General features: G+C 39.8%; 1 protein-coding gene across 5 annotated transcripts in view; it reads left to right on the top strand.

The window, feature by feature from the left end:
- Window positions 1-11,227, top strand: part of LOC103375603 (troponin T, fast skeletal muscle isoforms-like) — a 25,669-nt gene extending 14,442 nt beyond the window's left edge. For 2 of the 5 annotated variants that reach the window (XM_008305916.1, XM_008305917.1), the window contains 12 exons: window positions 558-692; window positions 4,652-4,669; window positions 4,930-4,950; window positions 6,226-6,244; window positions 6,358-6,403; window positions 7,799-7,915; window positions 8,053-8,130; window positions 8,337-8,450; window positions 8,545-8,654; window positions 9,854-9,944; window positions 10,135-10,175; window positions 10,951-11,227. In XM_008305916.1, the coding sequence (XP_008304138.1) occupies window positions 558-692; window positions 4,652-4,669; window positions 4,930-4,950; window positions 6,226-6,244; window positions 6,358-6,403; window positions 7,799-7,915; window positions 8,053-8,130; window positions 8,337-8,450; window positions 8,545-8,654; window positions 9,854-9,944; window positions 10,135-10,175; window positions 10,951-10,987 (827 nt within the window). In that variant the 3' untranslated portion in view covers window positions 10,988-11,227. The remainder of the gene's footprint in view (window positions 1-557; window positions 693-4,651; window positions 4,670-4,929; window positions 4,951-6,225; window positions 6,245-6,357; window positions 6,404-7,798; window positions 7,916-8,052; window positions 8,131-8,336; window positions 8,451-8,544; window positions 8,655-9,853; window positions 9,945-10,134; window positions 10,176-10,950) is intronic. The other 3 variants (XM_008305918.1, XM_008305919.1, XM_008305920.1) reach the window with 3 other exon arrangements.
- The last annotated feature ends 1,269 nt before the right edge of the window (window positions 11,228-12,496 follow it).

Below are 12,496 nucleotides of genomic sequence, written 5' to 3'. Positions count from 1 at the left end.
TGACCATAAGAAGCGAGCAACAAGAGTAAAGTTAGCTTCAAGTCCCACTTTTTTTTAATTTACAACAGTTACTTAGAAAGATTATCTTTAAAAAGAACCACAACATGTTGTTTTTTTCCCCCATTGGCATCTTTAAACTGAAGTCCCATGTTCTTTTTGCCTTAAACACCAACATTAGTTTGATCTATGTGAGCTCAATGATCTTGTGAAAACAGAAAATCAAAAACAGCCTCTCCAAGCTTCTAAACTCTGGATTTATAAGAACAATGTTTGATCGCTGTATATCCCAACCATCTGCTCTTCAGGTAGTTTTGTGCATCAGCAGTTCAATATGGCTTCTGTGTGAAAGGTCCGTTGACTTTGTCTCATCATCCTGTGTTTCTCTCTCTCTGTTCTCCAGCAGCGCTGTCCCTCGCTCACCCATCCGTCTTCTCTGTAACTAAAGTAATCTCTCACTTTTGGTTTCTAATGGCTCTGTCATGTCTATGGTCTTCATTAACGGCCTTCTCCGACATCCTCCCTCTCCCCGGCGGTTTGGTGCATGCTGCGTGCCGTAGCCCAGGAGGAGGTAGTAGAAGTAGAAGTAGCCCCTGAGGCGGAGGCCCAGGTAGAAGCAGAGCCAGAGGTAGAGCCTGAACCAGAACCAGAGCCAGAGCCACAGGTGGTGCAGCGGGTGGTTCATGAGGAGGAAGGTACGTGGCATGGGCGGTGCGTTCACCCTTCCCCTGCAGGACACCCAGCACTCTGCTCCGTAGGATAGACAGTGCTGATCAACACGCTGCAAAACATATCCTGCCTGACAGGCCAAAGTGTCGAGTGATACGGGACAGTTCATCTTCTTTTTTTGTTTTTGCATTTACATTTTAAAATAGTCTGCAAAGCTACAACAACAATAGACACTCTATAGATTTCTTTATTACATTTCAATTAGTGATACTGAAAAAAAAACATACACATGTATATTTGTGTTATTTTTACACAATGTGCCCATGAAAGTATTTTATTTAAGAAACAAACTTTGCGCCCAGCTTTAACAGTTCTACACACACCAGATGTAATACAGATTAGGACATTAACTTATTCATATTTCATACTAAAAGATGGTGTTAAGACTAAAGCAAAATGTAGTTTTTATTGATCTTATCAGCTCTCATCTGAATTTTCCTACAATACAGTTTAACATCTGCCACTTGTCATTTAGTTTTGTAGAAGTAATCCTGTTATTTTGATTTATTTAAAATCTTAAAATTAGCTGGAAAACATTATTATCCTCATTGCTTCGACAAAAATCTACCAGGAAGTGTTGATAGTTCCACGTCTACGTCTAGATCATTTGTTTTCTGTCAGGACAGGTCTCTGATATGCTCCACTGGCATCTTTTTTTTCCTAAAGTAAAGTAAATCTGAAGACTCAAGACTCAGTTGTCTTGTTGGGTTTGATATTTTTGCAGTTCACTCATCTAGTTACACTTCAGCTTCTCTTTAGCCGTCTCCACTGGAGTTACCTCCTCTTCATAACTGCCCAGTTTGACAAAACTGCAAAAATAAATGGAAGTTTCAAGACGCATTTGCAGCCAAATAAGTTGTTTTAAGTCTTTACAAAAACTACAACAGTTAACACAAAGTCCGTATGTTTGCAATACATATTTAGGAGCAACATACTCGCTTCATAGCTGCACATCTCCTCCAAGTTTCCTGAACATTAACATTAACATTAACACAGAACTTCAGAGGGATTCAATTCACTTTCAGTATCTACTTTAAGCTACATTAAGAGACACTCGTGTTCAGCGTTTTGTATTAAAGCCTGAATTGAAGCACATTCATGCTCCTCAGAGGGTGATCCCTTTTCACTGAGGATTTGTTTTGACACATTCCACCACAGGAACTTTCCCCCAGAGCTCATTTTCTTCATCTGCATTTCCACCAAAGGAACCAGGGTGTAAATAATGTTTCAGACAGATTGGTTTACCTTCTAACTCCGCTATTTGGGACTCGTAAAAGTCGTTAATTGCAAGTACTCAAGAAAGTGCTCAAGTTTACAGCCGCAAAAGCGTTTATTTATTTTCTGTTGAAGGTCATCATAGTTTCGCAGTGCACAAAAAAATGATGTAAAACAGTCTCTCTTTAGATACACAAGCAGTAGTAGTGGAAGACGTATTCAGATTTTTTACTTAAGTGAAATAAAGGTATGTTAAAAAAAATACTCAATTACAAGCTACAGTCTTTGTAATCATGAAAAATCCTACTGAAGTTAAAGTAATCTGAATCTTTAATGTAAACAAGGCTGTGAATTTTCCTTCTGAAATACTCTACTGAAGTAGTACAGTACTTAGTATTTAGTTACTAACTTTCTGAATATTCATGGGTCTTTAGACTGAAGTGGAAACGTAGAAAACAGCTGAAGCAAAGTTGTAGAGTCTTAGAAAGTTCCTGGTAAGGAATCCCTACAATGAAACGTTCAGAAGGAGTTTGGTGGAAATGTGGCTGATGATTTATTTTTCTGCTACTGCCATCATGGCAAAATTTCAAAAACATTTATAATTATCTTGCCAGCATACTGCATACTGCTGCTCACATTCATGCTTCTAAACTGATGAACTCTTCTGACTTTCGTGATTCTAACGTGTTCCCTCTTGTGACGGGATCTCAGAACAAATTGAACATTTTCTTCTCCACTGCCAAAGACTTTAAATTCTTCTTCCCTATACCACAACCTGAACAAGCACAACTCTCTATGAAGCAGCAGATTTATCACTTTCCAGACCATTTAAAGACCCTTCTCTATCTCCTAGTCCTTCCCTGACCTTCCTGCAGCAAACATTCACTTTACAGACATCCACAGTTATCACATCTCTGTATCACCATTAGCTGACAAACAGTTTGTCCTGTTCCAGCGTTACTGCTCTGTATGTGTTTTGATTATGAGCTGTGCATATAAATGTTGAAAGGGAGAAGATGAAACTCAGCTGCCTTTACATGAACCAGTTGCCCTCTTTCATCCGTGGCCTTCTATTCATTTCAGTGTCTCATGTTGTTTTTAATGGTCATCTCCATTGTTTGCATTTTGGCAAACTCATGTGTCACTCTTCAAGGCCAAAGCACAAAGGATGATGGGTAATTTCAGTCATGTAAAAGTGATTTCTTCGCCTCCCTTCAGTCCATGTTTAGCATCTTTTTGTGTAGCTGTAGAGTGAGACTGGCAGATTGCTTGAAAGCATTTACATTGGGGTGTTGTGATGCAAAACGATCATCTTCTCCATTCTGGTTTTGTTTATGTGTGTATTTGATCCGTTCCAAGTTTATTTACAGATGGAGCCGCTGCACAAGTCCCAGGGTTTCATGTACATTAAGTGAGCCAATGCTTCAATTTCCAAGTTTTACACTGTTGGATGAATGAAAGTAAATCTGCAGTGAGCCACTGTTGACCACTAGAGGGCAGAAAGTCTCCACAGCAGCCGAAAACAAGCCACGACCGGCAAGGCTTTGGCCACAAACAGGACAAAATCGGTGCTTCAAAACCAACACAAAACTAATCAGGAAAACATTTATATGCTCATTTAAAGTGTGTTGACTGATTTGATCTAGTCACCAGTGCTGGTGAACTTTGTCTGATAGAACACCATCATGGAGAGATTAGACAACTGTTAACATTTCTTATTAAAAAGTGAAACAAATACATGCAAAGGTTCTCAAACCAACTGAAAAAAGATCAAAACTGTATTAGAAAAGATCTATAACTACTACAAGGACACAAACAACAATAAAGAAATCCTAAATGCACCCAAAGAGACACAAAACAACTCTGTATAGGTGCACAACTACATTCTGATGTTAAATAGCATCACATCATTTCTGAAGAGAGACATTATACAACCACAAACAGGTGCAACACAACTGCAAATAGATGTAAAACAACTTAAAAAAATGCTGTTACAAGGAGAAACAAAACAACTGAAACAAGATGTGAATCTGCCACGAGTCCCAGAGGCCCAAAACGAATTTAAAAAGATCATAAAATGACCAAAAAAAAAGAGACAAAACAATCCCAAAAAGTGACAAGCTGCATGTAAAGAGCTACTATGATTGGAAAAAGACTGCAAAGTATCACAAAAAGTTGCCAGCAACGCACAAAATAACCAAAAAGATATATAACATAACTCATAATAGGATAAAACAACCAGGAAGGAAGACCAAAGCCGATCGCAGTGACACTAAATCATTGCAAAAATATGCAAAAGATCACAGAGTTGCAAACGGCTACAGACATAAAATAAAAACAGAAATTAAAACAACTGTAAAGCAACTGAGAGGAGAGTCAGAACAACTGAAATGACTCCAAACTTTTCACTGAGTTTCAGTTTGGGTGCTTTGCTCTCTTGTAGAGGAAGGAATCCTTAGCTCAGACCAACATCCTCGTCGGAAACATGCAGCCGTCCCTCAGAAAACAAACAGGGAGGAATATTAAAAGCATGAAGCGGACGGTGGACTTGTGCAGCAGCTGCCACTGCCTCACCAACCGGAACACGAACATCCCAATCTGTAAATGAGCTTGACGAGCTGTGCATCGTAAAGAGTACAGGAACAGGCTGCCCACTTCGATCACTAATGTTTTCTGTTCTGCTCTTGCTTTGGACGCTTGCTGCATGCAGAGGCCTATGAAGAGGAAGGTATGTCCATTTGAATTCTTCTCTGTTCTTCTGATTGGACCTGTTATCTGTCTCCCTGTCACTTATTTGTCTTTGATATTCCTTGAGAGAAAAAAAAAAACAAAAAAAAACAACACAGACTTAATCAGTTCGCTTTAGTCTCAGGCGACCGAGGCGACGTGAAGGAACAGGGTGAAGGATTCATAAATGCTGAGTCATGGTTTCGGGCCCCACTGCTCATCTCTGCTTCTTCTCTTTTTTGCATGAATGTGTCCTGCCAGTGGACGAGGGAGATCAAGATGGTAGTTTGTATTTCCTGCTGGGTCGCTGTTGCTTTGCCTGCTTTTTCCTCTCCCCTCCCGTGTTGTCTGTTTCTTTTATTTCAGTGTGAGGGTCCCGTAAAACAAATAAAAAGCTAATCACACACCTCCCAAACCCGGTTGTGTCTTTATCACGAGAAACAATTAACAGTAATTACATATTCAAAGCCCCATGTTGTGAAACGTGTGCGCTGACGTACTGTCTGTTCAGAAAGTTTAACTTTATTCACAACCTTATTAAATAGTTTTATGTGGTGAGTCATGACACTGATTAGCACTTTTAAATTACACTGGTTTGATTTACACACTAATGCACAACAAATTAACATCGTGGGATAGAACAGTAAGGTAACATCTTATGTGATAGTGGCCTTGTTTCTGTGTACAAACCTTGAACCTTAAAGAAAATGCACAGCAATACGACTTCAGCTATTAGTACTGAGAGTGTTTACATAAAAGATAGTTTGCCATGATGGGAAATAAGCTTGTCATTAGCTGTTTTCATGTCTGCTGGATGCAAAGCTACTGCAGGAGCTGGTTAGCTTAGCTTAGCTTAGCTTAGCTTAGCTTAGCTTAGCTTAAGATGCTTTGGGTGCAATTAATTCAGTCATTTTGCCTCCAAGAGATGAACTGAATTCAAGTGAAGAAGAAACATATTTTAAGTCTTATTTTGAAGGAAATATTTGCACCATTGCAGGAGTGCAGTACAATATGGAAGAAAAATATGAGTTTCATTTATTTAAATATAAAAGTGCACTACAAATACCTAAATACTCACTGATCGTGGTCTCAGTATTGATCAAAATCATCACCATTATGATTGTGGCCACGATTGTGCAGCCGAACAAATAACCGCCTGTAAAACAACAATTTTTACACTTCGGATTGATTCGATGTTTTGGGCTGAGCTTAGCAGCTTATCAGCCAGTTCAAACTATTCATAAGAGTTTATTGATCCTTTTAACTGCAGTCCCTGTGTACGTTTCCAGGCAGTATTGCTGTGTATTTAAGAGGCTGATGTGCAGTAATTAGGTCACTGTTGATGGAAAGTCCTGCTAAAATTACAACTCACTCTCACATTACAATGACCGACTGGAGGTGTGAAACAACCTGCAGCCCTCAGACGTAACTCAGCTTGTCCACATGGATCTAGTCCCTGATTAACCAGCAGATCTTTACACTCGCTCTACATTTACGTCTCTGATGGTTCAATATTTCTGTTCTCTCCCTGCTGCTGTCTGGATGCCGACAAACCAGAAGAGAAGCCAAAGTTCAAGTGAGGACATTTACTGTATTTCATTTGTAGCTGAAACGTTTTGCTTTCACACTAGTGGCACTAATGTGTGGTTTATTAATTATGTTATATTCGTATGTGTCCTCATTCAACAGACCCACTGCTCCGAAGATCCCCGATGGCGAGAAAGTGGACTTTGATGTAAGCTTTGAAGCAGAAAAGGACTGAATGTTTGTTGCAATTCTACCTCCAGACGAAGAGTTTATGCCTCTTCCACACTGACTGTTTGGTCCAAATGTAATGTGCATCATCATAGTCTGAACAGGCAAATACAAAAACAAACAAACATACAAACAACCTTGCACGACACAATAGAATAATGTGGTATTCCTGAGGACAGTCCTCCCTGATGCATGAGACAGAGAGATATGTGGAATCAGAATATTATTTTCCTTCTTTGTAGCATCTAGCGAGCATTGCAGCCCCTCCAGTCTCGCTCGTGCACCTCCTTCAGTCACACAGCATTACCCACCTGCCCTAATTAGTACCTACAAAGACCTCTGCTGCCCTCCTAAAGACCTTTGAAGACAATTCCTCCATGACACCATGAATCAGAGCAACAGAAAACAAGACGGGAACAAACAGTTTTCTAATGAAAAACACCATCAAAGTCCACCACAGCTTTATAAACACAGGTCAAGAGACCAGAGCAGGTCTGGTGAGGTCAGGAGATGCTCGTTATAAACTCAGTGAGCATCATTAACTCTGAAACACATATTTCAAAATGTATGCACACTTAAATAAACCAAAATACGAAGATGTACCACTGCGTCTACAAAACTATCGTTTAGAAGTTGTAATGCTGCAGACCTGCTTACTGCTTTCCTACATTTTAATGGTGCAATTAATTTAATAAGTCATTTGTTTTAAACTAGTTACGAGTCACTAAGGACTTAGGAAGGACTCAGTAAAGGATTGAGGGGCACATGCAGTCAGTCATATAAAAATTAGACATTGCAACCTCCACGAGCCTCCACTAGTCGGTTAAAGTAGTTATTGATATTTTATTGGACAATGTTGATGAACTATTACATTAATATGTTAACAGCCAAACCTCCCTCTGTTCTAAACCAGCAAGATGGAAGCTGGAACAGATGGAAAATTAGCACATTATCAATAAAAAAAATACAACTCAGTTATTGAAGACTAAGATGAATGGCTCCACATGGGTCTCAAAAGCAAAAGATTAAACTGTGTTTGACTGTTTTCTGACTGTTTTCTTACATTTAGACGAGTCAACCAGTTTAATTTAGATTTCTGTGACACTGAGCATCATTAGGAACATCCCTACAGTAAATATCTAGTGCCAACTAAACCACACATAAGACAAACTGCAGGTTGAGTACTGCAATCTCATCAGACTTGCTCATGTGTTCTGTGTGACCAATAATATACTTATATTATAAGTTGTCACTAACAAACAGCAGGTGCAGCTGGTTTAGGTTTTTCCTGATCAGGTTTGGAACCAGCAGTCTGTCAAAACTCCCTGCAGCAGCTACTGGTCTGTGAAGGTGACCTCGTGTCTTTTTCCAACAGGACATCCAGAAGAAACGTCAAAACAAAGATCTGGTTGAGCTGCAGTCACTGATCGACGATCACTTTGAGCGCAGGAAGAAGGAGGAGGAGGAACTCATCGCTCTCAAGGAAAGAATTGTGAGTTGAACCCAACTTAAAACTACAGGAGGCCCTTCATCACATCCCTTCTACGTGTACTTTCATGATAAACACATGTGGAAATAAACCAGCTAGAAACATTTGCTGAAGCGCTGTGTTGTGATTTGTGTTTTCAGGAGAAGCGTCGCGCTGAGCGAGCTGAGCAGCAGAGGATTCGTGCTGAGAAGGATAAAGAGCGACAGGCCAGGCGGGAGGTATGAAGCTCCAGTCTCTGAGCTTTAACATGCCCTCGTTCACAGCTTCAGTCCAGAACGTCATTCTTGAAACAGTCCCGCAACTGCTTTCAGTCGGAGATACAGATTAACAATAACACATCAGAGGACGACAAAAGCAACAGCACCAACTAAGCGTGACATCTTTCTGCTTGTGCTCTTTGTGATATTCTGAATTCATTCCACAGGCTGAGCGGCAGAGGAAGGAGGAGGCCGACGCCCAGAGGAAGGCTGATGATGACGCCAAGAAGAAGATCGCGCTGAGCAACATGGGATCAGGCTACAGCAGCCACCTGCAGAGGGTGGGATTTCTCCTCATTTCTGTTATGATCTGTAGCAGGAAGCAAGATGGTTGTGATACACATGGAGTTTTTAACCAGTGTGACTTTTTTTTAGATTGACCAGAAGAGAGGCAAGAAGCAGACTGAAAGAGAAAAGAAGAAGAAGGTTCTGGCAGAGAGAATCAAACCCCTGAACATCGAGAGCTTCAGCGAGGACAAGCTGAGGTATCCCACAGAGAATCACAGTCAGCATTTGCCATTGTTTGTTGGGGTACAATCGATATTTATCAAGTGAGAGGAGCAGAAACAAAGCACCAAATGACCCAGCAGCTCCAGGCACATGAAGACAGGACGACCACCATATGACTCTCGATTACCAAAAAGCATCTCACTCATAAAAATGCCAAAAAAAAGTATTTAGCTACATAAATTTGACTGACTGAACTTTAGAAACTTGCAGCATTTATTCATCCGTTCCCCCTCATGCACATTTTCAAAACATACAAGAATAAAATGTCAATCTAAGGATTAAGACAAAATAAAACTATGGTTTCCTGTTTGGACTAGACTTTGCCCCTCCATCTCCTCTTCTTCTGCCTCATAACTAAATCACAAATGAAGACAAAGACGTAAGACAAAGAAATATCGATCACCAAGAGAACCATGAAAACAGACGTCCATGTGTCTCAGTCATCACAGAACAAGGCTCCTTCCATTCTGAGAATCGTCACTTTTTAAAGTTCTCCTCAGTGTCAAACAGATCCAGTGATAGCTGTCTCTAGATCTAGATTCATGAGTACACTGCAAGTAGTTAATGTAAAAGTAATATGCTTCGCTTCAATTTGTAGCTCAGAGTCTAACTCACAGAATCCATGGCAGCGTTATACTTCCCAATAGACGATTATAGAAACATACAGATTGTACGGAAACATAGTGCGTGATTCCTAAAATACAAATAGAAAAGAATAATAGTAGAGGTGACAAAATTCATTAACTTGTTTCATGTTGCACTGTTGATATAGTTGATATCTCTGGAAGACTAAAAATCTACTTCATCCATTCAAACCCATTTGTTTATTCTGTGTTGAAAGCCGAACACGTTTCCATACAAGAACTCTAACACATGAAGAGAATCAACTCACATGGAAAAACTACAGAAATGTGTTCTGAAAACAACAATCTAAAACATTCCAGGCTGATAAAATACTTAAAATCCTTCATATGAGGAATAAAAAACATAAAAGCATGACGTTCAGGGAGAAGAGAGCAATTAAGATGAATTTCTATTCATGCTGGACTATCAGAGTTACGGGTTAGAACAGGGTTAAAGTTCTGATTGTCAGAGGGAAGGTAACGTGGTATTTTCAGCTGTTTTATCTTTGACTTGTTTATGAAATCTTTGGTTTCTGGTTTGTGTTTGTTAGGGACAAGGCGAAAGAGCTGTGGGAGTGGCTGCACAGCCTGGAGGCCATTAAATACGACCACTGTGAGAAGCTCAAGAGACAGAGATACGAGGTCAGTGAGGACATCTTGTGTACTTGTGATGTGAGATGCAGCAAACCCTCAGTTTCCAAACGCCCTGGTTGGCAAGATGTCTTGCAGCAATGGCAACATCCTGAAGGAAACACTGGATGCAGCTTTAAATAGAGACGGTGTACAGGTGCGACGTACCTGTCTGCTTTAATAACAGCTGTGTGTCTTTTAGGTGATCTCTCTCAGAAACCGCATCGACGAGCTGCAGAAACAGTAAGTAAAATACGTAAAGATTGTGATTCATCATCAAATAAGGCGTACATTCTCAACATACCTGTTAAAATCAGACACTATGTGAGTGTGTGTGTTACTCATGTTGTAGGGACGTGAATGTGTCACACCATCACAATGTGGAGACTTGACCTCGTTTGATTTGATTGTCAGTCTAAAGCTTGCATGTGCACAGTTTACATCGTTTATACTCTGTATGAGACAGCTCCACATACGTACCAGAACAAGGCTAAAATGTCTGTTTGTTTGTTTTGCTTTTCTTTTTTTACTGTGATTTATTAGCTTGTTGGCTGGTTTTTCTTTACTTTATTAGGTTGCTTTTAGTTCTGTTAAAACTTAAAGGAGAGTCTTTACTGGTGGTGTTGCTTGGTGACATTTTTATTTTTATTTCCTGCAGTCAGATGGATTAAAGTAGTTCAGCAGATCAATGTGTTATGAATGTTATTCAGAGTTTAAGACAGAAGAGAGATCTGCTGCAGTGATTGAGCTTTAAAGTTAGTTATTTAGGGGCGTTTAGTGTCTTTTGTATAAATCTTCAGAGGCAGGTATCTGCTTCTGATGTAGACATGAGCCATCAGAGGGTGTGACTACATCCCATAGACTTGTATTTATAGAATGCAGTATAATTCCTGGCACTAGGGGGCGCTGTAGGCTTAAAAGACAGACAGGTAACCTTATTTAACGCCCTGATAGTGTTTGTGATGTTAACGTGTCACTGTGCAGATCTGACTCTGTTTTTGCGTTTTGCGCTCTGCAGCAGCAAGAAGGGAGCCGCCTCTCGCCGCAGGAAGTGAGCGGCTCCTCGGTGCCGGTCCGGCCGGGCAGGAGGCGCTCCGTCGGCCACAGCAGCGGCTCAGACCCCCCCAGAGACATCCACAGGTCTGGAGCACCCAGTGGACGTCTCAGCGCCTGAGTGAAATGGTTTCAGGATGAATTTAGAAGAAATAAAAAAAAAATACAAAATAAAATGTGACTGTGTTTGTGTGAAGAACGTGTGAGAGTTCAGACAATAAAGAGATAAAATGATTGATTAATTCGCCTCCACATGTCCAAATGTGTATCTATGGATTATTTTCTAATTAGTTCACTTTCATGAATGAACAGTTAGAAGCTACCCTTCAGATAATTCTGGTTTTATATTGTTTAACAAACTTGCATCTAAAGGGAATTTATATATTTTTTTAAATCATCCAAATAAGTTCAGATCATCACTATAAATAACCTTTAGTAAAATGTAATAATAATAATACCACATAAATCACATTATTCTTGTTAGATATGTTCAGGTTGTTGTTGAGCCTGAACCTGATGGCATCAGAAATATTTATCAGTTACTTCTGACAAAATTTTACTTTTAATTCGTAAACATTCAAGCTCATTAACTATCTGTAAACTTATCAGCAGGTTTCCATTAAATAAATTCTCATTCAGCTGTTGCGTCAAGAGCAGTTCATTTTACAATCTCTAGTAAGTGATGGAGCACAAGTGACAAGCTTGGGGGAAAACAAACACGAGTACGATTTGCTGCTGCACTTCCCTTTAGCTCGATGGAACAGTTTAGTGTCTTGCAGCTTGTTTTGGGTTTCCAATCTGAAACTTTGTTGTTTGGTCTGTAAATTGAATATATTTTTTTAATAGAAAGCTATAAGAAGCTGCTGTTTAAACTCAAACAGCAGATAAACGCAGTTAAAGACAAACTAATGCAGCTAAAGAGCCAGAAATGTCCCTCAGGAGCTGGTGGAGACCAAAAACAGAGCTAAAAGAGAGGGAATCATGGAGATGATTTCATAAAGTGGACACAAACATGACTCTGAATGATGTTGTTCTGTAATTCTGTAAATAACCAGCTGTTATCTTGACTTATACTGTGACGTTATGTCAATGTCGTGTCCCCAGATGGCAGAAAATTCAGGTAACTCAGGTCAGCGTTTCTTCAGAAGAAAGATTTCAGTTTATACAACACGTAACAAACAAATAAAATACCGGAGAAGACAAAAGCCGTGGAAGGCTCAGGAGAGGAGGAGTCACAATATAAATATTTCTTTATTAAAATTTCATTAACTCATAAATAATACAGAAACATATGACACAACAATCTCAGCACCCCTTTGAATGTTTGACATCATGTGAACAGTCGGCTCTTTACTACAGGCGGCACCACATGGTCCTCAGTGATCATCGGCAGAAATCAGTCTGGAAAAGGTCCTCGGTGAGAATTCTGCAGCCTTGGGTTCATCCAGGAGGCTAAAACCTGAAGAAACTGGACTGAAATTTCAGGAGAAAAAGGTTTTGTTTGTTTTTTT

The sequence above is a fragment of the Stegastes partitus genome, unplaced genomic scaffold (genome assembly GCF_000690725.1).
Source record: "Stegastes partitus isolate 25-593 unplaced genomic scaffold, Stegastes_partitus-1.0.2 Scaffold2698, whole genome shotgun sequence".
NCBI lineage: Eukaryota > Metazoa > Chordata > Actinopteri > Pomacentridae > Stegastes > Stegastes partitus.
Note: the sequence above shows the minus strand (reverse complement) of the source record. Positions and strands in the feature narration are given on the sequence as shown.